The sequence below is a fragment of the Struthio camelus genome, chromosome 3 (genome assembly GCF_040807025.1).
Source record: "Struthio camelus isolate bStrCam1 chromosome 3, bStrCam1.hap1, whole genome shotgun sequence".
Classification (NCBI taxonomy): Eukaryota; Metazoa; Chordata; class Aves; order Struthioniformes; family Struthionidae; genus Struthio; species Struthio camelus.
The window spans coordinates 15,743,903-15,771,713 of NC_090944.1; the positions used below are offsets into that span (position 1 = coordinate 15,743,903).

A 27,811-nucleotide genomic window follows, 5' to 3' on the forward strand; every position below is an offset into this window, starting at 1 on the left:
CAGGAGAATATAACCCTGAAAATCAAGTTTCCACCTGAAGATGTACGTGGGAGATCCACTCTGTTGGCAGTTTGTTCCAGTGGGCAATCAAAATCACAGCCGTGCCTTACTTAATTCATCCACTGGCTCTTGTTAAGCCTTCCTTCACTAAGTTAAAAAATAACCTCTCTATTTTTTTCTTTGAAAAGGCACTTACATAATATGGCCACTACCTACTTTTCTTTTTGGTGAGATGAACCGTTTAAGCTGCTTACGTATTTGACCTTGCACCCCTGTTGAGCGTTTTTTCCACACCTTGAATCAATTTGGTAGCTCTTTAAAGACACCCTTTTCAGTGTTTCACTATTCTATCAAAAGTATGAATTTCAAAAACTGCACAGTGACCAAACTGCTTTGCAAGACTAAGCAGCAACAAAGTGCCACAGTGCACCTCTTGAAACAACGTGGGTAATTATCTTAAGAAAGGCCTTAAGAGACTTTATAAGAAGCTACACCCAATGCAGTATTTCAGGACCAAAGCAGTTGTCTTGGAGTTGCTCCATGCCATGCTTATATGCTTTCTTCTCTGGGTTTAAATGTGACCTCCCCAGGAGAACACAAAACAAAGTAGGTGTGTATGCCGTTTTGCATCCTGATCTCGTGCCAAAGGGTGTGAATAACTCTTAAACTCGCGGCCCTCGCGTTCAAACTTGCGTCACATCTGCGGGGGGAAAAAGGCCCTCCGGCCCCCGGGTGCGCACCGGCCTCCGGCGGCGAGGCACCGCCGAGCTCTGAGGCACCAGGCCCCGCGCACCAGGCGACGCCCCGCACCGGGCGCTCAACGGCCTCCTGCCCGAGGCGCCCCTTCCCTCCCTCGCTCCGTCGGCCCTCCCCGCTCCTCAGGCCCTTCTGAGTGCCACAGGCTGCGGCCAGGGCACGGCAGCGCGGGTCGGACCTTCAGCGGCGACAGGGAGGACATGTCCCCACCGCCTCATCCTCAACCGCCTCAGCGACAACGACCGTTACGGCGCCGGGGGCGGGTGGGGGGGGGGCGCGGAGGCGGGGGGGCGGGGAGGGGAGAGGGGCGGGTCCGCGCACGCGCATACAGTGCCCATCGGCCTCCTCGCCCATTGCCCCCTGGGAGCTGTAGTTCTAGCCCGCACGCCTTGTAGGCGCCCGCGATTACGTCATAGCGCTAGAGCGCCGCGAACAGAGAGTATAGAGAGGCGGCGGGGCGGCTAGAGCGCCGAGAGGCAGCGGCCGTGGTCCGCCCCCCGCGGCCGGGCGGGGAGCGGGAGGCGGGGCCGGGCCGCGCTCAGCGGCCGTCCGCCACAGGGAGCGCCGCGCTTCGTCGCGGCGACCGTCCCAGCGGAGCGGGGCTGAGCGGTGAGGCGGCGGCGGCGGCGTGGGGACGGGCGGGCCGCGGAGGGAGGCGGGGGAGACGCCGGGCGGGCCCGTGCGGCCAGCGGGGCGATAGCGGTGCGGGCGGGCCCGTGCAGAGAGCGGGGCGGGCAGGGGAAGCGGCGCGGGCGGGCGGCTTTTCGCACCCTCCGTGTCCTGCTGCCGCGGTGGCCGAGCCTTACCCTGGGCCTCCCGCAGCAGCTTCCCCGTGGGCCGCGGGCCCGGCCCGGGGGCGGAGGGGGCTCCTCGACCATCCTCCGGCCTCGTCGGTGGGCGTCGGGCGCCTCGGGGCCTGGAGGCCCCGGCGGGGTTTGAACCCAACGGCCGGCGGGGCTCTTTCTGGTTGCGCTCTTGCAGGTGTGCTGGGGGTGAAGTGAAACGTCGCCGGCACCAGAGGAAACTCTCCAGGTGGCCCGGGAGGCTTAGCGCCTCAGCATATCTCGTGAGGCAAGTTATCATCTCCCTGGCATGAGTAAGTATAGCGAAGCATACGCGTGATGCAGGTTACTTGAGAGCGATCCGCAAGCGCCTTGTGTTACCGCGCGCGATGGTCGCTTAGCGAGGCTGAGGTCAGTTGCGCTGGGTTTCGGAGAAGTGCCGGGAAGATGGGAGTTGATTTGGAAGCGTCTCGACTCTTCTCTTACCGGAGGCAGGTTCCAGTGTGCTGAAACTTATCCTGGATACACGTTTACTTAACCACCTCTTAAAGATTAAGAAATTCGTGGAGTGCCCTCTCTCCCTCCCGGAGGTTACCTGTTTCAGTGCTTAGCTATTGTTTATAGTTAGAATTTTTCCTTAATAGCTGACCTAAATCTCCCTTGTTGAAACTAAGCTGATTATTATCTTACACTACCCACGGTAGACAGGGAGAACAATAGATCACTGTTCTCTTGTTAACAACCTAGTATGTGTTTGCATGTTTCCACTCGCACAGTACTCTCTAACTTGAGTGAACCCTCTTCTCTTATTTCTTGGTCTTTGAACTCTTTCAGTCGTTTCCATCGTCCCTGAGGTGTTACGCTCAGAACTAGCCGCAGCACTCCAGTGGAGATCTCGTTAGCTCAGAAGGTAGTGCGGGAATCATTTCCCTTGTGTACGGCATCCGCCTTAAAACATTCAGGAATGATGCTGTCTCATTTGGCAGCGCTGTCACATTGCTGACGTATCCATTTGTGATCCACTGTAAGACGGATCGTTTTTTGGTATAATACTACCCAGGCAATTATTCCTGAAGTGGTATTCATGCATTTTATTTATTTATTTACTAAGTAAAGTATTTTGTACTTTTTGTTAGTTGATGAGAAACTTTTTGTCTCAGTCATCATAATCTCATCATAACTCTTTTTTTTTTTTTTTTCCACTCTTCCACTCCCCCAGCTCCAAGTTTGGGATCATCTACAAATAATTAAAATATCAAGTAGTTCCAGGCACACTGTGATTAAACCCTTCCACTTGAACTCTCAAATACTTTCCTGTTATTTTTCAGGTTTCCTGCTAAAGCTGCAACTACTTCTCTGCTGTGACTCTGAGTTGAGTTAGATCCTATGGAGGAGCCTAAGTGAGGGAACCTTCTATTTCTTTGAATTGGATTCTGTGCACAGAGTAGGATTGCTCACAGCTCAGAACCTGGAAATGTATGAGCCTTTCTGAAATGTTGGTGCCTTGCATAGGGCTTTTGTATGTCCCAGGCACCAAGCTACAGACTATGGAGAAGGAGGTTTCCCAGCTGTTGCCCGTTCTCCCTCTTGAAGCCTTTTCAGTTCTCTCTACTTAGAATAATAATTTCTTTCGAGACATCGGGCAAATCACATAACTTATTGTTTCAAAAATACTGAAATTCACGTTTCCTGGGCTTTTACTTCTTGCGTATAAAATGGTAGTTTCTGCTTCGCAGGATGTTATGAAAGTAAGTACTCTGAAGCAATAGCCAGGCAACAGTCGATAAGAAATAAAGATTTCCCAGGAATTACTGCAGATATTTAGAAAATGAACTTATGGGTATGCAGGCATGTGTAATGCCTGTCTGCAGGCATAGTTAGCTGCTAACTGCTGTCATCCCTTCAAATGGTAGTGGGCTGCAAGATGGTTTGTGGACTTGGACAAAAAGCCACTGAACATTTAGGAAAAGAAAATGAAAATCACTGCATTAGAGAACGTTAAAGACTGTTAGTTGTTTGTGTGCTATCACAGTACAGCTAGGACCTTCGATAGATGGTTCTATGCCCCTTCTCTGTTCCAGGTTCTTTTAAATTCTTCCTTTCTGGAGGAGCGTTAGGAGAAGATTGTGGATCCCTCCCATTCACTGTCTGTGTCCTATATTTTCCTAGAAATAGCTACTTTAATTCTAACCTTTTTCAAAATTTCATTTACTCTTCCAGAGGGCTTTCTGGTATAATGATCCAAATACCTGGTTCTCACCTGCCTAATGTAGGACTAGATTTATAGGTGATGTATTAATGCTTTGTCACGTGTGCAAAAGATTACTTTATCTGACCATAAATGGTCCATGAGACAGAGTCAGAGATAGGGGATAGTTTTAACATTCTTAATGCTAAAAGTCATCACAAAATATTCTGAGAACCAGCAACCTGTCAATTAAAGTTGAAAGGACTAGTTTTGTGATGAAAATGCAGCAGATTTAATCCAGGTAAAGAGAGCAAAAATTCTTTCTTTTAAAAGGGCGTTTCGCAGTGGAAAACCTATAAATGAAAAGCTCTAGGGTTAGAGTTTAAGCATGGATGAACACTGTGCGTATATTGACATTACTGAAAGGAAGAGCCTGACATTGGCAGGGTGATAAGCTAAATAATCATTTATTTTTCTTCTATCCTCTAGAGCAATATCTTCTTTCTTTTCTTTCTATTTTCAGATGTGTTACATTAAAAATCATGGAGCTAGGAAAGGCAAAGCTTCTGAGAACTGGCCTTAATGCGTTGTACCAAGCAATTCACCCTGTGCATGGCATTGCCTGGACAGATGGGAAACAGGTCATACTAACTTCTTTACATCTTCATAATGGAGAACCGAAGTTTGGTGACTCAAGTGTTGTTGGTCAGTTCGAACACGTTCATGGACTCTACTGGGGCCCGTGCCCTGCTGATACCCCAGCTCTGCTTGCTGTTCAACATAAAAAGCATATCACTGTTTGGCAGCTCTGTTTTAATGCTGCAGAAAGAAATAAGCTTTTAGTTTCTCAGATATGTGACATCGGTGAGCCATTTCCAGTGCTGCCCCAAGGCTGCGTATGGCATCCGAAGAAGGAGATCTTGGCTGTGCTAACTACACGGGATGCCTCAGTCTTGCACTCTGTTCATCTCAACAACTTGAGAATTAAAGCAGATATTAAAGGCAGCGGTCTCATCCATTGTGCTTGTTGGACTAAGGAAGGCAATCGTTTGGTAGTCGGAGTAGGCAGTGCCCTTCATTCTTATATATGGGATGATGCTCAGAAAACACTGAATGCTTGCTCTTTTTGCCCAGTCTTTGATGTGGGAGGCTACATCTGTGCTATAGAAGCTACACTGAATTTCCAAGTGGCTGTTGCTACAGAACTTCCTCTAGACAAAATCTGTGGCTTAAATGCTGGTGTTGCGTTTGAAATTCCAACAAGCATTGAAACAGACTCTTTTCCCTCACAGTCTAGCTTATGTGGCGAGGAAGAGCATTCCATGGATGGGGGGAAAAAATCACTGGACTCAGAGAAGCCTGCGTCTGTTGTTACATCTCCTGTGGATCTCACTCACATACTTTCTAGCAAGCAGGCTGCCGATTCCAGTCCTCTTCTTCACCTGAGGCCCAAGGACTACCTAACAGGAAGTGGCCAAGATTCGTCTCATCTCATCTTGGTGACTTTTGAAAGGAAAGTTACCTCTACCAAAAAAGTTAGCGTCCCAGGCATTCTGGTTCCTGATATAATGGCTTTTGACCCCAAAACTCAAACTGTATCAGTTGCGTCCAATACTTGTAATATTATTTTAGTGTATTCACTGACTTCATCCAATTTACCCAACATTCAACAAATTCAGCTAGAGAAGAATGAAAAGCCAAAGGGTTTGTGCTTCTTGACCAATAAATTATTGTTAATAATGGTTGGAAAACAAAAATTCACTGACCCTGCATTTCTTCCATCTTCAAGATCAGACAAGTACATGATCCGCTTGATGATTAAGGAACTAATATTTGAAGTGTATCCTTCAACGCCTGCATCAGCTAATGTGAGCTCCAGTTTTAATCTTCTTTCCAGCATACCTCAAGACTTTTCTACAGACGTTCACCCTCAAAACAGTGGACTCCTGATACCAGGTCGTGCTGCTATTCAGTCCCCTACCAGCAGAAGAAAACTCATTGAAGAAATTAAGAGCCCCACTTATGAGCAAGGCTTGTTGTTGAATGTGGGTGACCTCAAAGAAAAAAAGATTTCCATGAATTTTCCTCCAGCTGTTGAGTCTCTGGATGCTGAACCAGTTAATCGGTCCGTGGCACTGTCTGCCACACCACTGGCGTTTTGTAACAAGCCAACATCTCCAAAAAGGCAGATGGATGCAGCTTCCAATATACCAAATTCTTTTAAGAATAACTTACTGTTAAGTGAAAAGGAAGCAAGTTACTTTTCGAAAAATATAGAAAAACTGTCTGGTAACTTTACGGAATTACAGCATCATCTCTCTGAATTAACTGAGCTGCTAAAATCTGGGAAGAGAAGTCTTCCAGCCTACCCATCTTCTGAGGAACCCTCTTTTATTAACATCACCTATCAGGTAATTTTAATTTTAGAAGCCTTAATGATAAAACCTGTTTATGGACATCTTCCATAGCCTTACTGTAACTGTATCGCAGTCCCTATTTACAGCTTTTTAAAACTGCATATTAGTACTTTTCTCTGACAGGAGATAAAATGAGGGAAATTGTAATCTTTCAATTAAAATTATTGTCATTTCACATGGATACTCTAGGAGTGCTTTCATTTGTACACCCCTGTCTGTAGCTGTGCTGAAAACAGTATTTTTAGGAAAAAAAAGTTATCACTTAATGATCAATAGGATTAGATTTATGTCATCTACAGTCCCTTTGCTCTACAAACTTTTATTGTTTTTAAAGTGATGTAATATTCAGGAATGTATGCTATTCCCTATCCTCACCTCATGTTTGGGCTGAAACGGTTGGATGTTACCCAAGGAGGCACGTCTTGTCTTTGTATGCGGAAACCGATGAGAGTGCAAAGAACCCATGCATGACACTTCAGTAGCAGAATTAAAGTTTTAGGTAAAGTTTGAGGAAGTTAATGTTTTTCCTAAGCAATTTCTGAAGCTTTTTGCTTATAAAAGTAGGCAGTGAAAACTACCATTTACAGGAATTGAGTCATACCTCCTGTCCTCTTGTGGGAGGGCTCGTATAATTGGGACAAAAACCAAAAAATTGCTTTGTCTCTGAAACTGAAATCTTGCTAATTAATATTGAAGGTACCATCTGAGCAGGAAGGAGACCCTCTAGGATGCAACAGATCATTTAATTAACACAGCTTTAAAATGGCATTAAGATCATATTTGATATGAAAGGCAAGAATTCTGAATTATCTTGTTTGTTTCTTTTCCTTAGCTGAAAGAAGGTCCTTCTGAATCTCATGCTAGAAAGTGTAAATTACCAGATTGTCAAAATATGGCACAAGATCCACTAGTCCTCTTTTAGAGGTGATATTAGTTTATCCCTAGTCAATATTCAAAGACATTTAAACTGCCCTTTCTTTTTGATAAACACTTATTTGATGGCTTTATTATTGCTAAAAATAATTGTTCTTTGCTTTTGTAACACTGACCTCTTAGGCCCTAGACCATATTCCCTCACTGTCTTTGCCGTTCTCCATTTAATAATTGTAGTAACTCTAATTTTTCTACCTCTCTTTAATCTTAATTAAACTCTGGACAATGGCCATAGAAAAGTGACAGTTTTCATCAACGAGTCTGCTCTCCCATCTATCTGAGATGTTTATTTAGAGGCCCACTTTGTGTTTGAGGTAGCACAAGATTTTATTATGTTGTTATATTCCGTTCTCTTTTTACAGATCGTTGGGAAGTGAATTACATTCTAGCCTAGCTTGTGGTCACGTTCCAAGAGCTAGAATAGTTATACTTGTATGAGCATGTTCTGCAAATGAAAGCAAGGCTACAATGTAGTCTATGGATTTTGATCACTGATGATCTGTGATAAGAAAAGAATTTGACTCTCAAATTATGAGTGAAGTTGGAAATTCTGGCAGAAAATCTTGTGTTTTAACTGTAGCCTGCGTATATTTGACATGGAAATCATTAGCAGGGAAACGGGGATTCTCACCTCACGCGCTTCTCCAATGAATCGGACCCCTTGACCGTTTTTCTGGTGCCCAAGTTATTAGCTGTATTTTCCAAATTGTTGAAGAAATCCAAAGGACCTTAAGGGAGCAGTGTCCTTCAGAGGGTACTGGCAGGTTTATCAGTGTGGGAGGCAAAGAGCATGTGTGCGTCTCCGAACTCCCCTCCGACAGAACTCTTGTCGGGCATGGATGGGTCAGTCCACAGCATGGAAGCAGAAACAGAATTTACGTTATAGTATTTATCCTATCTGATGTTATCAAGGCTTCTCTGGGAAGTGACATGGCTGTGTGAATTTTATCCTGTACTAGAAACAGTTTGTAGATTTTGTAACAATTTATTTTTTGCGTATTTCAAAAATGCTTTGCTCTGCCACATGGGAGATATTTTCTGAAGATGCTATTTGGATTTTAAGGCTTTGTGCAGTGATGATTACAGGTGTGATAGACGAGCGCTTCTGATTTGTTAATCTGCTCCCCGTTGCAAACGTCTATGGATAGGAGTTCTCAGCTCTTCATAATACGTGGACGAGGGAGGAGGGAAGGGAGAAAACTTGCTGCTTTACAGACTTCTCAGTGAGATGTTCCTCACAGGTGATAGGATGAGAGTCTGGATTATGCTATGGTTGTAGCTGGTTATTTTCTTTAGCAGCAGTGTATGATTTCTTCTGTAGTTCTGACAGATGCTGATTTTTGCACATAGCGACTTGGCACAGGTCATCTCTTTGTGAGAGCTGGGACTTCAAAGTATAAATCTTGAAAATTCATCTGAATGTAGCATTTGATTTTTTTGTAAATGATGTAGGTGAAGGCATAGCTGTGATCCTGTTTTGATGAATGTCATTCTGATATGTCTACTTAAACGTAAATCACTGTATCTAATGGTTCTTTCTTCAATTTACAGAAGCAGCTTTCCAGAAATGGTTCAGATGAAAGGCGAGCTGTTATTCTTTGTGATGGTAAACTTCGTCTAAGTGTAGTCCAGCAAATATTCAACCTCTCTCTTGTAGAAATGCAACATGGTATGTTGTAATTATCCAGTAATACACATATTTTAAAAGACATGCGATATTCTCAATCCAATAGCAATGTGCATAATTTAATGTGGGAAAAAAAAACAAGGAACAAGTAATGAAAAGGTATTAGTAAAAAATTACTCGTTTGTTATAACAGAAAAATTCTTCTCGGTCGAAGCCCAGACTGATTATGCAAACCTGTTGTGTACTGGTACCCCCTTATGAAGCTGCTGGTTATACAGGAAAATCACTGTCACCCAGTATCTTATTTATATTTTCAGCTATTCTGAACAGAGAAATCTGAAAAACAAGGAGGTTCGACTCAACCAGTGGTTTCGGAACCCAGTTTTCTGTATTTTCATCTGTAGTTCCATCTTTTGGTCTCTCTTAACCAATGCTGTAGCTCTTTATAAACCCAAAAGTAGCTCTGTAAATTTTGGTGGTAAAGTTTGCTTCAGTTTTTACTGTGAAGGAAACTACCTTTCTTCCTGCTCTTTTCTTCTCTGCTATTATCCATTCATCCCGTGCACGTTCTGGATGCCTATGTTTGTGTCAATTCTAGCTGTATCATTTTTAGCAAAGGTAGAAAAGTTACCTTGGGGATATGATCTCTCACTGCTACTTATATTCTCTGTACTGTAGTCCGGCAAGTGCAGCTTACCATCTGCCTACTGCAGATTACTGAGCAACTGTTCCAAAGACTGAAGACTGTTCTTTTTACGATTATCAGTGTTATTTTTCTGTAAATAATTGTTAAAATATGTTTAATATTCTGAAACCTAGAGGAAACTGTAGTGTAATAACTCACAAGTAAATCTTGGAAAGGTCCTTACCGCTGTCTTACGTTAGTTTATTGCAAGATCAGTCGCTGCAAGATCAGCCATCTGTATTGAAACACAGCAGCTGTTTAATGATGTCGTGGCACAACCCAGAAGCATGTGATATACCCAGTGCGAAAAGTGCAGACAGTTTTGTAGATATTGATTTCTAATTTTTCACGCTGAAATTTTATCTTGAGCTGTAAAATCTGAACAACTTCTTTCTGGCAGGTAGAGGAGTGTGTCTCCATTACTGGCATTAGTTATGACCGCTTGCTTATAGCTTTAAAAAGTGTAAACTTAACAGAGTTGGTTACCCATGAATGAGTAATGATCATGAATATCATCATGAATATGACTGGCCTTAGTAACTAAATTTTAAAACTAAACTGTTAAAATAGGATTCTTTATGAATGTGACTAATATTAGGAGATAAATGGGCACAGCAGCAATGGTATTTTCAAATTCCTAAATAGTATTGGTTTTAAAGCTTTGTCCAAGTGCGATATTAAGCCAAAAGATTAAAGGGTTGTATGCTTTTAAGCCACAATCTTTTCCTGACCTCACTTGTAATATGAAGTTACATAATGTAGCTACATGAAACAGCTGGAAATGTTTCGCTGAATTCCGACAGACGCTGTGGTACTACTTCATCACCTTAAAATATGCAAGTACAAAAATTTTCTATTTTACGTGAATTGGTAAGAGTCAGTACTTCTAATCCTCTAAACAATTCCAAAATCAAAAAATAATGTTAATGATAATGTAAAATCAGACAGGAAATGGACCAGAGACATGGGGCTTGTACAATATGGTACAGTATTTCTTAGAAATAATAGGAGTTGTTTAAATTGTTCTCATAAACTAATAATAGAAGCTGTTTCCAAATTGTTTTTATTATATGAATTTGACCTTTATTTTAATAAAGGTCTGTTTTGTACAGTATCTGCCCAGCTTAAGAACTATAAAATAGCCTATGAATACCTAATGAAACAGAAGTCTGATGCTTCTGAATTATGTTGTTCAGGATTTCGTTCCTGTTCCTTATTTAAAGTGTACATTTACTATAGTCTCATCTCCTGGTGGGAAAATTGTTCTGAAAGCTGTTTTGCATATTTGTTTACACATACCTTTATTTTTCAGAACGCGCCACCTGTACCTCCCCCGACTTCTTGCTAGAAAACCTATGAACATACAGATGTATTTAACTTTCAATTTTAAAGAAAGGTGTTTTATACCTTAAATATACCTCATTACAGGAAAAATCCTAAACAGATAATTTCATGTTTTCACAGGTTCGTCTTGGGTTGTTCTCACAGCAGACAGTGAGGGCTTCATTCCGTTAATGTTTACATCCATGCAGGAGATAGTCATAAGAGATGCCAGCACGAAAGGCTACAGTGTCCGTTCTTCCAAAACTTTGGACATCATCAGTTCTACGGAAGGGTGTAGACCTGCTTCTTCTGAAAGCTTGGACATCACGAGTTCTTTGGAAGTCCTCAGAGACTGTTCTTCCAAGAGTTTAGGTAGCAGCAGTTCTTCAGAACAGTCAAACAGTAAAATGTAATTTTTAACAGCGATTTTGTAATGCCTATCTTTTGTGATAGAGTTTTAAATTTACTCTACAGGACTGAATTTTTAAATAATGGTTTGTCTTATACCTCTGAATTTCCACCGTTTGTTGGGGATCACTGTAAATCGTGTCATTATTTATTTGGTCGTCCTTGGAAACGTTAGCCTTGTCTTTTTTAACTGAGGAGGTTTTAAATCTGCCTCTTGCTACGTGTTACAGACTAGGTCTTTGTATCGTTTGTATCCTCCAATCACTTTATAGCGGTTGAAAAAAATGAGTTCTTACAAGCTCCAGAGCTGAGGTTTCCATCTTGGTCTTTAATATGTCGGTGTTTGTAGATGATAGCACACTTGTATGATAAAGAAATTCTTGAACACATTAAATTTTTTCCCCATTTCCTCGCTTCTGTCAAATCCTGAAATATGTTACTGTTCTTATTCAGGAACTTCCAGATGCTGTGCCTACAGGAGCGCACATACTTTTGCCCTGGTCTTAGCTAATGGCACAAGCACCAGTTTAGGTATATGGAATTTGGGCCAATGTGATCACATTGAATAGCCGTACAGTGTAGTAGCAAGGCCCTTTTCTCTTCCTCTGCCCCCCTATTTGTTTCTGTATACTTACCCTCTGTGTAAATTTGGGAAAGTTGCTATCACATGAATAATCTCAATAGTCATAAAATGACATTAAAGTTGATTACACCGAGACAACTGTAAGCATTTGCTAGTTAATATTTTTAAACTGGCTTCAATTCACCTATTTCAGCTTTCATAGGCAATACATGTATGTATTGAACTTTCAGAGGAGAATTTTAATATAATCTATTTTAATATAATTTGTAGAGCTTTCAGTTTAAAGGTTAACTGAAGAAAATGTTCTATAGGCATTTATAATGAAAGAGAAAATTCAGGGGTAAAATTTGAGATAACAACCCAAGTTATGAAGCATGGAGTTCAGCATTGCAAAAAAAAAAAAAAAAAAAAAAAAAAAAAAAAAAGGTAGTCCAAGATTGCTACCTGTAAAACTAAAGCATGATAAAATTAAAGAGTTTGTCAGCCTTTCACAGTGGCACTTAACTGTGTGAGAAGGAATCAAGCGAAGAGATTGTAGAATTGGAGCTGCTGTCTCAGGACTAGTATAATTTTTATTTTCTTTATTTTTAATTGCCTATTTGGAAATTTAGCCATTGTCAATAATCAGCTGTCTGCAACATACAAAATTAAAGATAAAATGGTAGCTAAAGCTGCAGAGAGAACTGAGTGTTTTGTGTTGCAACAGAAAGTTAACAGCCTCAGCTTTTTATGAACAAGAGACTCGGATGAAATAATGGTCTGGCCTGCCCCAAAGTATAACAGCAAACAAAGGCCTCAATATCTGAAATGTATCAAATGTATGGCTCATATAATACCAGGGCTTTAATTTTCAATACTGAAGACATTTTGAGAGAACAGTGCACCAATTAGAAATTATTGTACTCTAATATAGGGGGCTGAAGACAGGAACTAATAGAGTCCAGACTTAGGCTGCTACTACCTTGTTGTGATAGCACGGGTAAGTAATTTTTTTTTTTTATTTTCAATTTAACTGTAATAGAGGTTAATAATAATGCTTCAAATAATAGACTTTGTAACGCATAATGCAGCAAGTGTACAAAGTATTATTTATGAATAAATTTAGTAGGTGAACCAGCTTACTTCTTCCAGACAGCTCATTAAAATGTATAGAAAAGATTACATTGAAAAGGAAACCAAACACACACACAAAACCTGGAAGATGTTAAACTTTTTTTTTTAGTTAGCACCCTCTCGTCTGTAGAAGACCACAGAAACTAGTGCAAAACTGATTAGAGCCATTAGCTTACTCATGTGCTTCAGTTATTTACCTTCAGGACAACTTCAAAGACTTTGTGGTGCTGTGATAAGCATGAGTTATAGCAGTTGAATTTAAAGTGCAGCTTGTAATTTACCTTTTCTAAGTCGTTCTCCAAGTTTGGCTTTCATTGGAGGCAATTCTTTGTCCACTGTTGTAGATACTACAAGTTAATACTGTGACAGGGAGTTACGGTACGTGTGATATACATAAGCTTGGAGATGGGGACACGTATACCTTGGAGATAAAAAGCCCTTGCTGCAATTCCACTAGGTCTTGAAGACAGAAGCATTATTACACTGGGGTTTATGTCAAGAAATGCACAGCTGACGGTTTTCAAAAATCTCTTTGATGAAATGTTATTAAAAATCTCATTTTCATATATTGGCTTTTCATTTTCTTCTACTGAAACTTCTGCTGGTTCTTGATAGGATATGGATTTCATTCAAATCCATGTAAAGAAGGCCTGTGCTCTCAGTGCCTTTGAAAAGATAAAACCTTAAATGAATCTTTTTCATGTCAAATCAGAGATTTCTGTTCTGTTTACAATATCCCAAAACTTTAAAAAATGAATTAACATTCATAAACCAGGTAATACTGCGAAAGCCCTTTTATCCGTTGTGTCTTTTAGCTCTAAAAGCCACCTTTAAAAGAACTGGCAAAAGGATCCTATCAGCTAAACCTTATTAAAATGAAATGGTACAATAACACTGCCATTTCAATATCACAAAAACGAATTAGCCTAGGATAATGAGAATGTCCTCATAACTACTTTTCAGGTGTACGCATTGCTGTGCTGACTATAGACTACTACAGTCATTTTATGTAATGGGTCTAATGGTTATGTGTAGTTAGTAAGTTATTACAAAAATGCCTTCTAACTACAGATATCCACATGCACCATAGGTGCCATGCAACTTACTGCAGTTTCTTTCAATATTATCATCTATGTCTTCATATATATGGCATTCATAAACATCCGGCAGTAGCACTGCCTGTGGATACCAACCAGACAACAGAGGATTGACCCCTTTCGAGTCCTAGAGAGAAAACACAAGGCAACTTTCCAACGAGCGCCTGCAGCTCAGCAATATCCTCAGGGCAGGAGGCCCACCAGGTCCACGAGATGCTCACGTGAACTGGAGGAGCTGACAGCCAGCTTCAGTTGCAGCCCAAATGTCTCTACTTCAGGCCTGTGCTGGTGGCAGTGCCTGGGACCCCGTTGCCTTCAGCCTCTGTTAGTACTGGACTGACAATGAGGGAGAGATTCATTTCACCAAGCCTCAGATGCTTTAAAGTCGCCTTGCCAAAGATGACTGGCAAAGGCTTCCCTACTTTCAACAAGAGAAACAGGTACCTCCAGAGAGAGGGTTGGTTACCTCTTGTTAAGATTGGTTGCCAAGACAGATGAAACAAGTGATCCGGTGGAGGTGCCCTTTCCTCTCCTTTCTCACCCAACTCTTTCTCTTGAAGCATATTTATTTCATATAGTCACATTTTGTCTCCTACACTCCACATATCTATCCATCTCTGTTCCATCTTCAGACCATGCTCTGCTTTTGGTTGGAAACTGTCAATTCTGTAGCTTAATTTTGTGCTATGGCTACAACCTTCTATCAGGCTTTGCCTTTTCCACCTATTGATTGAATTTGCCCTTGTTTTTAGTGTAAAAGGCAGAATTCAGAAGTGCTTTGGAAAAATACTTCAGACCTGACTGAATTATGTTCATAGCTGGGATGGTGGTTTACCCAATAGTTTCAGAAAAATACGTTCTGAATTGCTAAAATTGTTTAAGAGCACTTAACGCAGCAGTAGCAAACAAACTTGTACAAAGCTAGTGTGCGTTTACACACTAATTAAAATCAGTCAGTTAAATATGCTAGTGTTTTTCACAGGACCAGCCCAAGGGGTCTCAGAATCATTGTAGGCTAACCTGGACGTACGCTCAGATAAGAGAAAAAAAGCCATCGCATTTCATCTCAGAACTACAGAAACTACAGAAACTGCTTTCACAAGATTTTCATGTTCATATTCTTTATTAAATGGCATGTTTTGCACCATAAATTGACTCTTATTCCTGTTTTCCATATATGCTGCTAGCTGATCAAGCTTTTCATGTCAGCCTGTTGAGAGCTTGAGTAGGGACCGGTACACCAGCCCACCAACACTTTGGAAGTGTGTCCAGTGATACCACAAGTCTACTTGTTCTTTTAGACAGACAGACACTATAAGATCAGGTTGTCCTTGGTCAATAAGAGTTATTTTTATCCCTCCTCTGTTAGGCTACTTTAAATTATTCTTTTTTCTTAGTGTTTAGGTTCCCCATTTATTTTTTTTTGGGGGGGGGGGGGGTTATATTCCCTCCTAGCAGATGATACATCTATAACTCTTTTTACTCTATCCTACTAAATCCATTACCTGTCTCCACTACCCCAGTCCTCTCAAAGAACAGAGCTAAAGAGGATCCCAGAAAAGCCTCGGGATTAAATGGTAATCTTCCTACCTCATGCAAAAGAACAGTCAAAGGAAATGAGAAGTAATGATGTTCTTCATTGGCAACCACAGCTAAATCGTTCTACGTCATTTCTGCGGACAGTGAAAAGTGTCCGATTCCGAAGACTGCTGTGCAAGTCAGGGATAGAGGCCAGGAAACGAGGTGCTGTTTAAGGAGCTGCTTTGCTTTTCTGCTCTGCTCCGCTCTGGCCATTTGTAGGCTGGTTGCACCAGGTTTGTATTCACCACGTATCCGCACCCAGTGAAAACGAAGGGTGCCAAAGCCAATGTTAAGGGTGCACTTCCTTTTCCATGTTGCTCTGAGAAGTCTGTAGTTGTTACAGATAGTATAAATCACTTGGAAGGGAACATTTTACAACTGACCTTGACAGGTTTTCTGCGCTTGTGTTGACCGTTTCTTCTTCCTTCCCTCTCCCCTCTCCCCTCAGCCTTAGATAGTTAAAATAACAACAAAATGTTTCCCTTGTTTGTCATGTCAAGTGCAGGCTAAGCCTGGGATGGGTGACGGGACCAGATTCTCCTACAAACATACATTAGCACAGCCCAGTGCAGCACATTTTCTTCCAGGGACATGAGACTCTAGGCCTAGTATTCATACTACCACGGAGCAGCAGCAGAGGAGTCACAGTTAAAATCCGCTGAATTGTTAGGAAAGAATTGCACATATTCTTTTTCAGTTTTAGAAGATCACTTGCTGTTTTCAGGAAAAAAAATCTCACTTTTTCTCAGGCATTCTACAATTCCAGCTGGATGGCTCTATTTAGTCAGCATCTCTTTTTCATTCTTTCAGATTTTTGTGTTGCTGCCTTGCTAACAAGGGGGAAGGAAAGGGAAGAAAGCCAAAGCCATGAAGCCCAGCAGCATGCACTATGAAAACGAGCAGTTGACAAGAGATCTCATCCAAAGATCCTTGGCTCTTCCACTCTGCAGAATGTGAGATGGCAACACAAAGTAAATGGCTTCTCACAACCAGGTTTCAAAGATGAAAAAAAAAAAAAAAAAGAAAATCAAACTTTTTGAAGCCAGAAACCTTAAAAATCCAATATAGCTTCTGCTGCCAAGGTCCCACCATGTTCTTCCATTGCTTTATTCCTACTGATCTGTCTGAAAACAAATCACTTGTTTTCATCTACCCACTATTGGGTTTCCAAACGAAATAAGAGCAGAGGAGATTTTTTTTCTGTTCAACTTGGAGAACAAATGAATACTTGAATCTATTTCTCCTGCTGAATGAGAGACCGCTCTGTTCATTAAAGGGGGAATCCAGGCTCAGCGCAACAGCCAGGTTTCTCTCTAACACCTACAACAAGACTAGATCCAGCAGTGGCATTAGGACAGAACTCCCTCCTTTCCTTTAGTAATTTATAGTTTTCATAAGTCAAAAATTCTCAAAGTCCACTCCTTCCAATATAGGAACAAGTAGGAAAGTGAAATATTTTCCTCCATCCTATTTCTGTTGGTGTGGGCAGGTGATATGCTGTCTTCACTCCTAGCACCTCCATCTTCTGTATAGTGGGTGTCCAACCACAGCCGGTGGTAGAAGTATCATCTTCCAGCAGTGACCAGGCCCAACACAAAATGGGCTTGATGGACTAAACCTGGTCTTTCCCTGGTTTCTCTCTCCCCCAGGCTGAGTCCCTCTTTCATACTAGTCTTTAATACTTCTCCAGAGACATCTGGCTCTCTAGGAAACCTGAGAAACTTCCCAGCTGGGGACCGTGGGCACACCAATGCACAGTCCTCACCAAGTGCCACCCCAGCTACTCCAAAACTATGTCCAGTTTCAGTTCACTTCTGGATTCACTCAGCCTGCCCTAGAACACGTCTCAGTGCTGGATTTAGTGTGCAGTTTCCTTTACTCAGGGCCACACTGCAGCCAGCAAGTATGATATTGTGGGCTGGTAACCAGTGAGAACACAGTGGGGTCTGAAAGGTGAAAGAAAATACTACCCAATTGCTTCCCTTAGGATAATTTGTGTTAGTTCCTAACCCATTACATCCTGTGCTCTCCTACCAGCTCTCATCTTTTAGACTGGGTCTATCAGACAGTTCCTAATTGGCTTATTACTGTCTGCAGACATCGAGCCTACAATCAACACTAGTTACTAGCAGCACCATGGCCAAAATGCGTTCACCTTATAACGCTGATGATACTGACATCCTAATATGTTTTCTAACTGCTTGTCAGTCCTTCTGTCAGGCTCCTCGTTCTTTCAATTGCACACCCAGAACAATTAAATTATGTCTTTCTTAACCTTTATAACATTGGTTCTGCTGACAGTCCAGCTCCTGGTGAATCACTCATCCTGCTGTGTTGAAATCCACCTTGCTTGCTGCAGTCACTAATCATCTCTTGTACCAAGCTGCTGCTCTTTCCATTGATCCACTTTTATATAAACACTGGTTCACATACTGAGTCAGGGAGAACAAAATCTGAACATGTGAATATCTGATAATTTAAAAAATGTAATTTATTGTCTAAGTTTCCGCTTCCTTGCATGTGGCATTGAGGTGTGTAAATCCAACACCTTTCCTCCCAGTCATTGATCTCAATCCAACAACCTTTAAGAAAAGATTTCGGAGTTTTTGGAGGGAGCTTGCTTGCCCTATGGCTCTTCTTTCACCGCAGTGAGACAGAGCAGGAATTCTGGAATTTCTCTACCTGACCAGCTCAGCAGAGCTGAGACTTTGCCAGGAGTTTGGAGGTGGCTACATCTGTGCATTTGTCACACGTGTATGTCAGTGCGCACAGGTATCCACTGAAATGCTGAATGCAACATGGTCAGCACTGGTGGAATTGCTGAAGCTGCTGGACGTGGCAAACGTGCAGATTCTTCTTGGTGACTTTGAAGATAGCCAAAGGGTGAGTTCGTTTTGGAAATGCACAGGAAATGTTTCATCATGGACTACAGGTGATTTCAAAGATACAAAGACAGAAACTTGTCAACTGTCATAAATCTGGTACCATATTCATGATGATAAGCTGCTGTCCTGACCTGGCCTTAGGCAGGTGAAAACATCCTCTAGGAAAAATAATGATGAAAGTCCTTGACGGAGGCTACTCAGACTCAGAGGAAATCCTGTAGATCCTGTGTTGAATATGAACGGCTCCACGGACATCAGCAAAGATGGGCAGGTAGGGGATGGCTGCCACGGTCTTGAAGGTGTGCCTCCACCTTCTGAACAAGTGAGTATCAATCAGCTCCACAAGGCCTGAGCAGTCCCTTGTCACCGTGCATGGCAGAGTGCAGCGTTACTGAGGACAGAAAGCTGAAGAGAGAAGCTGAAATTCATAGTCCTGTCTAACATCATTCAGGACAAGAAATAAATCTTATTTCTGCTTCCAGAAATAAGATTTCAAGAGCAAAGCTCCCTGTTTCCCTACCATCAAGCCAACCAGCCTGCCTTCTTCACATGCTGCCAGCTGGTTTTACAGTAGCCAGGCTCTCAGTGACGTCCCCTTTTATACTGCTGCTCTCAGGTTAAGGTTAGAGATCCTGCTCTATAAAAACTTTGAAACTATGCTGACCCTTTTCTGCAGAGTGTGGGGACCATTCCCCCTCCACTATTCGTTCAGTTGTATTGTGCCAGCTTGTGTCTTCAGAGACCATAAATTCTCAGGTGCAACATGGCAAAAAGTCTTCTCTGCCTTGCAGATGGAGACGTGGTTTTTCTTTGTCTTTGGAACATATTTTATGCAGCAGACTTGGTGTCAAGTGATATGAAAGCTGTCTACTTTCATACGTTAAGCCTATAACATACACCCATTTTGTAACCAGAATACTCAGCACCCGGGTGAGGTATCTGAACCAGAGTCTTGCAGGGAGTTAAGGTGAGAAAAGAAAAAAAAAAGCATTCAGTGCAGCACCAAGAACTTGTGATCTCAAAAAGAATTGCAGGAAAACAGAACATCACTCCCTCAGCTGCCGGTTTTATGAACTCAGCTGGCCTTTGCATTGATCAGTCTTGGCAGTCTTCAGAAGGAACAGACTCTATTGTACCGCTGTGAGCTTGTTTTTCCTGTAACTATGATACAAAATTCATACAAGGTATGTGTCCGACCACTATACGCTGCGTTGCTACGGGCTACGCTCTACCACCTGAGGGACTTAGAACTAACTTGCCCACTCTTCCTTGTCTTTAAAGAGCTGGACAACAAATAGCAGGTACTAAAGGACCTAAGTTTCCCTCACCTCAAGATCTTCTCAAGGAGATTGATTTACTTTTGCATTTTCTAGCTACAATCCAGAAAGACAGTAGAAAAGAAGGTGAAGAAGTGATACTTAGCAACAAACTATGGGCCCAAACCATGGGCAGGGCTGGGCTGTAAAACATTGTCCACTTCAAGTATTTTACTTGAAAGGAAGAAGGCAAATGGAGACCTAAGGATGCAGCAAGGATTGCATCTACCAGGCATTCTTACAAGGTGCAGGACTGACTAAAGGAACTAGTTCTCAGATCACCAATGCCTCTCTTGGAAGCCCAGTGACCTGAAACCTAAGGTCCCTCACTCCGGAAACTCTCAAGAGACAGATGTCTGAGGTGGTATTTACCTATTAAAGTGCAGGACTCAGCACGGATGATCTAATCCACCTAAGCCATGCCAGGGCAGCAAGCTGAAGGGCAGACCGAATGCAGCAGGGTAGGAGAACATGATCAGCAGGACACAGCTGGCAGCAGTGACTAACAGCAACCCCCTCTTACAGGGAGTGACAAGGATGACAGCTCGCCCACGCAGTCAGTGGTGACTACCAAGGAGCCTGCTTACCTGAGGTAATGCTTGGGAAGGTGGTATAACCTTTGAAGTTTTCAATACTGTCACAAACAACGAGCGGGATGAAACGAGAGGGAACGACTAGTGACTAACTCAGTTACTGCCTATTCCAGCAATCAGTTCATTATAGAAGACGTGGGCTACCATCGGTATACTTCGGCAGGGGCAGGGAACGGGCATGGTTTGCCTTATGGGGGACTATCCAGTGACGTGTAACTCTGTTATCCTTTCCTTTTCTCCCTCTATTAGTGTAAATCCATGTGTTGGAACTGCTTGCGTGCAAGTGGAGAAATACCGTGCATTAGGCACCTAGCTGGTTTAATCCAGTCTCCCATATTCTTAGAGCTGTATTTGGGTGTTACTTGAATGAGACCCCCTGGGAATGAAACCCGGCCCTTGTTACTACCAATCAGTGCAAGTCAGAAGATTTACATTAGATCAGTATTTAATATGAATGGTTGTTAATGTAAGAATCTACTTCTCTCACTCATGTTCTGAACAGATATACCAAGTATACATCATTTTAAAAAGTGACAAGAAGATACAAAAAGTTCATTCATTTTACAGTATCAGCACTGAGCCCTCAGAAACAAAATTACAAAAATCCTACCCTGTACTTTGTTTTTCCATTACAGTGCTGCTTGTTATTTTTAAACTGAAAAAATACATTCATTTTATTAACAGAAGTACAACTCTGGTAATCAAATAAAGTATTTGTCATTTTCAAAATAGAAAAATACTCTGGTACATTTAATCTATGGAACTTTTTTATTTTGGCAATTCCCATTAATACTACCATATGCAGAGTGAGGATTGTGTGCATCTCTGTTTGTTAAATATCACCATTTTCTCTCTGGAAACAAAGGAATAGAGTTTAGAATCTGCAAAGTTTACCCTGCTAGAGTCTGAAGTCAGATGGGTGTTGTGCAGTTTTACAATCAATTGCACAACTGATCTGGAAATAATGTCTTACACCACTTTGAAGATACTCCAGTCAATCACAGCTGATAGTTTCTGCAACCCTTTTATCACCAGGCTAGGTATTTGGCTTATGTAAACTGACACAAATCTACTGCCATGCAGCTGCAGATTTACAGCAGCTGAAAATCTAACCCATTTAAAAAAAAAAAAAAAAAGAGCCCTTACAGGGACATCTGCTTTTCTTTTTAAAGAAGACTATCCAGAAAGATATAAATGTAACAGAATAAATCCAAACCAAAAATTTGTTTGCTGAGGAGTTTTGAGCCATGTAGTACATTACTACATAATTTACTTGTTTCAAAATGCAGTATACCTATTATTTCAGATTCTATCAGACTCAAAATTGTAAACAGGCTTTTGGTATTTATTGGTGCAAACATAGATGCCCCAGGCATATAAACCTTCTTTTTTCAAGACTGGAACTGAAAAAACAGCCTTACGTATCAATTTAGCAGAAATCTTGAACACAGTTAACTCTTTTACCCACATACACTCCAGTCAGGAGTACCAAAATATAGCCTTTAAAGCTCACTCATGCTTAAGTGCTTTGCCCAATTAGGACAGTTTATTAGGCCTTAGACTTTAAACTTGCCTGAAAAGGCTTCATTATTAAACTTAATGAGACACCCAGTGGATGCACTGATTTTACTTCACAATATCTTTCTGTGAAAGCCTTCGCAGCTTCCAGTCCCAGCACCATCAGTTACTTCCCAGATGGCCTGGAGTAAATTATTTGTGCCTCCAGTAATGCCTGCAGCAAGTGCTCCCAAACAGTAACAAGCCATACCTCTAAAGGCACTTCTAGTACAAAATAGAGACATCCCCCTGTGCTGATACAGAGAAGCCAGTGTACTGTAAATTTGTTTCTTGTCTTGTGCTGTGCTAATTTCCTCACATTAACAAACCTTCAGCTCTTGGATTCATCACTCTCCATTCCAACTTTAGATATCTGTGTTCAGAGTCTAGTCATTTTAGCTCACGCTTTGAATCAGCCGCTGGAAGTATCTCTCTCCACTGGCTACAGAAAAAAGCTCAGTGACGGGAGTCTGAACTTAAACGCCCCAGAAAGTACCTGAAGTTAGCTGTTTCTTTTATCTACAAAATGCAGTTTGCAGTGCAAATCTATAGTAGAAATGAGGTTTCAGTTAATGCATCTAATGCAGGATGAAACCCCTGGCTCAAAAAAATCACCATTTACAAGTCAAGTGTGGCCTCATTATTATAAAACAGTATGTGAGCTGAGATTGACAGCTGTGCTGTGGTGTTTTATGAGGTAGAGAGCCTACACCACATGGAAATGGATGAGTACCATGATTGCTTAAGGCCAAAGTTACAGAAATTCATACTGCATAGGCTAATTTTTTGGAAGGACTACTGATTTTGGGTACCTTGACTGGAGATGTCATTTTTTGAAAATGTCAAGTACTCACGTTCTGGCAAAGACCAGTTTAAAGGTGTCAGAAACGAGGAGTTCCAGATCAATAGTAATTGGAAATGTAAGCTTCTGTGTCACATAAAATCTATAAAGTTACATTGCATCAAAATCTCTTTCAGAAAAACTCTTTGTGAGAAAAATTCTCAAAACATGTCTGCATCTGTGGTTTGCTTCATTTCAAAAGAAACTAAATCCTAGCTTTATGCAGTATATTTCAGGATTCCAAAGTGCTTTCCAAGCATACTAGTTATATGTACAGACTGTGTCTGAAAACCACCCCAGCCTCTTAGTGGAAAAATATCACACAGGAATTAGTCAGAAGAAGTGATGAAGAATACCCTTTCCAGCAAAGATTACAGAGTCAGTTCAGGTCAGAAGAATGTATCTCACTGAGTTAAGATTTGCCCAGTATATCACATTTACATTATTTCCCCTTAACCCCTAAGTCCATAGAACCTCCTGTAGCCACAAGGTCCTTGCTTTGCATTATCATTAAAAAAACAAAAAAAACAAAAAACTTTCAATAGCTTCTATTCTGTTCCTGAATATTTGTAATGTCTATTTTAGAACAGTGCATGAAGTTATGTACATATTAAGTGGTGAATGTCCTCTCTTGAATTCATCACTGACTATCAGAATCATCCTTTATCCTTTGTGACAAAATGTGAGCAGGGAAGTGACCCAGAAGATGTTCACAGAGTTTGTGTGTGTGGGATGTGAGGCTGGTTTGGAAAGTCATTGCATTCAGAGCTTTTACACCAAGGTGTCCTCTCTGTGTTCATCAAGGTTCTCTGTGCTTTGATGGTTCCTTCTGTAAAAGGCAGAACAAATCATATGTGAGCAGACTTCTGTTTTTTATTACTAACTGAACAGGCTACAGCTTAGCATTCTGAAATAACAAAGATAACGGAGAATCACCAGCAAGAAGCAGTTGTTGCAGACATTACAGTACTACAGTACCTAAATGGAGGGACCCAGTCTCATTTTACATCTCTTAGCCTGTCCCTTCAGGCCTGCAGCTGCCACTTAAGAAAGCAGCCAGTGTCTCAGAAGCCCTGTGTCACATCAGCCAGCCCCATGAAGGTATTTTGGATACCTTAGAGTATGCAATGAAGTAGTCACAGATATCCATGTTTAAGCACTGGAATTATTCCCTTAGTATCTCAGTCCATTTCCAAGTCTAGTAATTTGGGATGATAAAAACAAGATAGACATAGTCTACCATTTAATCCATCAATCAACCAGCATAAACTGTTCTACAGGGTACTCTTCTGTGTGTTCTCAGTAGACTGGGTCTTCATTTGTCAGAGGTAGATGATTTTGAGCTAGCCAAAGTTTATTGGGAGGGACAGAGAGGGAAGGAGGGAAAAGGAGAGGAAAAAGAAAGACAAAACTACTCAAAGCTTCCTTTCATTTTTCTCTCTTTCCTTCTCGCTCCCCAAAATGGCTTGGACATTTCTTATGTGCCAGAAGTACCAACAATGCTCTCAAGAATCTCATTTTCTTCTATTTACAAGTAAATCATAACTATTCACATTTTCCCCAGTAAATTAATCTGGACAGAATATTCTTCATTTCTGACTTGAAACACTGAATAACAATAGTGCCTTCATGTGCCACCCCAGAGGAAAAGTAAAACACAGCAGCTGATATATCTGATAAAACATATACATGGTCCTCTAAGCAGGTAGTACTATACTACAGAAGTAAGGTGCTAGAGCATGTAATGGAATTATTCAGTTAATAATTCAGCTAAGAGAAAGAAGAGTTGCTTTCTTTTGTGTTAAGGAATACAGAGATGTGATTTAGTAGCTAGTAATTTTTCCCTGGCATGTCTGTGAGCTGCTGCGGTGATGTTACTGCAGTTTGCTGCTAGTTCAAACCTACCTTAACATCTCAAGCGCAAGCTTTGTTTCTTTCCGACTTTCTTCTGTGATTGGGTAGAAGAGAAGTATTAATAAACCTACAATGATGAGGATAGCAGGGACTGCTCCAATGAGGATTTTCAGTGTGAGGATCACATCATTGGATTGTTTACAAATACCTGGTTTGTATCCGGTAAACCTAAATAAATAGAAATAATAGTAGTATGCATAGGTCCAAATCTAAAAGATATTTGTTCCACTCAAGGCCCACTTCCCAAGCCACTCCCTTTCCCCCAACACACTTTAAGACTTTTCTCCCATTCCTTCGTACATCTCTCTCTTATTTTTTCCCTCCTGTGTTTCAAATCTGGTTGGTGTCACCCTAATCACAGTAATGTCAACATGGAATTACCCACAAATTTCAACAGGGCTTGGGGGCTTTGTCCATTTATCCCAATCTCATGTTTGTGCTCTTTTTCAGATAACTGCATTACCTTGGTGTTTACTCATTACTACTGTATAGCATTTAACTATTAAGAGGAACATGGAATCCCATTTAAGGAGATTGTTCTGATACATGATTCTTACTAATTTTCAGTAAAGCATTTAGACTCAGCTTTAGAAGTATGCAAATAATCTTACCAACTTCACCAAGAACACTTAACTTCAAATTAAGCACACACTTAAGCACTCTGCTCAACAAAGACAAATTTACTCAAGTACTTAGAGTTAGGTACATGCTTAAACTTTGTTGATTGAGGGCCTCCACACAGTCCTACAACTGCGGATGTACTTCAATTTGCATCCCCAATTTGTGGAATGAGTTTGTTTCCCTCTGAACATGAACCTATGAAAGCTGCAGCTCTTTTGCTGTCACTCTATATTCTACATTCTCCCATAAACGTCTGCTTTGACAAATTACTGTGAGCTAACTGGAATGGCATGGAGCTAATTGATGAAAAGCAGTTTGTTTGTTTTAAGCTCTTCCTAAATAGTCAGTAAAAATAGGGAAACTTGGTTTTGTTTACTTTTGGGGAGGGAAAAGGTATTCTAGCATCTTTTCCAAATTTTGTCAGGGTTTGTTACAGGGCATCCAGGAGTGGTTCCTGGAGTAGGCCTCACTCAGCCTTCCTTCTGTCATTTTGGTTCTTCACTTTTCAAACCATAGCAGCAATGGCAGGCAGTTTAATCATGGCTAGAATCTGGGATCTGATATTCTGCTGCAGATAAACTAATCTCAACAAAGGAAAGTTTAAAAATCACCTGTAAACACAGAGAATAGATTAGAGGTTCTTGGTGGTAAAGATTACTTCTTGTCAAGCACCTATCCAAAAGAGCTGTCCAATTACGTGGTCTTCTTCATCAACTTGCAAAGCAATATCTGACCTCCACACTTCATAATGTTGGTCAAAACTTTCGTCAAAAAAGCCTTTTGCACATGAGGGTGTTAGCAGTAAGTATCTAAAACTCCCGAGCTGAAATGTCCAGCCAAGCACTGCCTGACAGTTGGCAGCTTTTGCTGAAGGCACTGAAGCAAAAGATTCTGTTTACTAAAACCCAGCTTTGAGCCGAGGGCTAAATAGTCCTTTCGGAACCTGAATTCTGACCGTTCTTTGAGTGCTCTGCTGAATCCTGACAGCTGCAGGCAAAGGTCCTTTCTACTAAGTCATATACAAATACCAGGCAGGAGACGGCTAACATTTTTCCCAATTTGCTTTTCTTTTTGGAACAGACAAGGCAAACAGCAGGAGGAGAACACAAGGCATCCTCCAAACTGACATGCTCTAGGTCATGGGCAGAGCTGTGAGGAAATTCCTGTTCCTGATGCTCTGTTCAGGGTCCAGTCCCCTAAATTCATGCAGGAATCAGCAATCCTTCTAGTGCTGAACAGGCCACTAGGCTGCCCGAAAGCACTCCAACCTGTGTAAAGACTTATAAGCTCGTGGATATAACCTAATCCAGATGCAACAGGGACTAAGAAAACAGTTGTATCGCCAGGTATATCGGCACCCGCTAAGCTTTTATGTTCAGTTCTTTATTCATACAAGCCACTAAAATTTACATAACTAAGCCACTAAAATTTACATAACTAATTTGGAAAAAAAGAAAATCTAGTAGGAATTCAGGTCTTTCTGAACTGAAACATGCTAGGGCAGGTGACTTAATGCTCATCAGTCTGGCCTAGGTGATGACAATCCTGTGTTTAGCGTTCAGCCAACTGGAGCTGCCAGCGCATTCGGCCATATGGCAAAAGGCAATAAAACCCACAGGATAAAGGCAGAATGACCTCAGAACGCTTTCAGCATAGAGAAACTAAGTGGAAACACAATATTACTTACTCCAGGCCTGCTGCAGAAATTCCTAAGCCAATCCCCGTTGACATCTTGGTAAAGAAAACGTAAGAGGAATAGAAAATTGTTTCATGTCCTTTTCCATGGGGATTCTGCAGGCGAAAGTTATCAACAACATCAGGCAGCATTGACCTAGAGATGAGCAAGATAAGAGTAAAGGTTATGCCAAAATCTCTTCTCATGTCTAGACTTACTGGAAGTTTTTTTTTTTTTTAAGATTTGATTGATGTAATTAATTATGCACATGAGATAATCCAATTCAAAAAGTCCTACTGCTTGACAGGAGGACAAAAGTCCTTGTAAGAAATGCACAGCCATGCATTACAAGCTAAAAAAAAAAAACACCAAACTGTCAAACACTTGCTAGGAGGTGACTGTAGACTGACTTTCATTCCAATCACAAGTTGTGATGTTAAAAAAGAATCAAAAATGTTTCTTAGATTTCAAGAGACTGAATATTGAGTAGTCTTATTCTGAAATAACTCTTTCGACAAGCTAACAAAACAATTTTCAGAAACCAATGGGGCTCATTTTCCCCCTACTTGAGAGAGACAGATTTTGGTCATAGGGAATCAGAATGGAAGCAGCTCAAAAGTCAACTATAAATTGATATTTTATTTTCAAAACATTTCATGATTTACTGTTAGAAAAAAGGGCTTTTTGACCCTCTAGGCAGAAAAGTTCAGGTATTCTGACAGCCTGCCTTAAACTGTATTTCCCTGATGTCTCGGAGTTTCACAGCTTTCAGGGAACTAGACGAATGAGGAATGCAAAACAGTGCTTTCAGCAACAGCCTTGCTTTCTGGTCAATTTGACCCAAACAGCAATTATTTCCTATAGAGAGGAAATCTCCCATCCTGCTCCTTCTTGAGTAATTTTTTCCCACATGTTT

The 27,811-nt window shown here is 41.3% G+C and overlaps 2 protein-coding genes across 6 annotated transcripts in view; one reads left to right on the forward strand and one right to left on the reverse strand.

Moving 5' to 3' along the window:
- The first annotated feature begins 1,244 nt into the window (after positions 1-1,244).
- On the forward strand, positions 1,245-13,381 carry LOC104151474 (WD repeat and coiled-coil-containing protein). Its single transcript, XM_068937049.1, has 5 exons — positions 1,245-1,365; positions 1,738-1,852; positions 4,250-6,137; positions 8,628-8,745; positions 10,853-13,381. The coding sequence occupies exons 3-5, from the start codon at positions 4,269-4,271 to the stop codon at positions 11,122-11,124; spliced, it is 2,259 nt and encodes a 752-aa protein (XP_068793150.1). The 5' UTR covers positions 1,245-1,365; positions 1,738-1,852; positions 4,250-4,268; the 3' UTR covers positions 11,125-13,381.
- A 7,338-nt stretch (positions 13,382-20,719) lies between these two features.
- MFSD2B (MFSD2 lysolipid transporter B, sphingolipid) overlaps positions 20,720-27,811 on the reverse strand; it is a 40,646-nt gene continuing 33,554 nt past the window's right edge. For 2 of the 5 annotated variants that reach the window (XM_068937055.1, XM_068937054.1), the window contains 3 exons: positions 26,908-27,051; positions 24,591-24,767; positions 20,721-23,514 (listed from right to left, as the gene is read on the reverse strand). In XM_068937055.1, the coding sequence (XP_068793156.1) occupies positions 23,457-23,514; positions 24,591-24,767; positions 26,908-27,051 (379 nt within the window). In that variant the 3' untranslated portion in view covers positions 20,721-23,456. Of the gene's footprint in view, positions 23,515-24,590; positions 24,768-26,907; positions 27,052-27,811 lie in introns of all 5 variants that reach the window. The other 3 variants (XM_068937050.1, XM_068937052.1, XM_068937053.1) reach the window with 2 other exon arrangements.

Excerpts from the sequence above, each read along its gene's own strand:
- LOC104151474 (XM_068937049.1), top strand. The coding sequence starts at position 4,269 with ATGGAGCTAGGAAAGGCAAAGCTTCTGAGAACTGGCCTTAATGCGTTG. Across the intron at positions 6,138-8,627 it reads TTATTAACATCACCTATCAG|AAGCAGCTTTCCAGAAATGG; the intron begins GTAATTTTAATT and ends TTCAATTTACAG. Across the intron at positions 8,746-10,852 it reads TCTTGTAGAAATGCAACATG|GTTCGTCTTGGGTTGTTCTC; the intron begins GTATGTTGTAAT and ends ATGTTTTCACAG.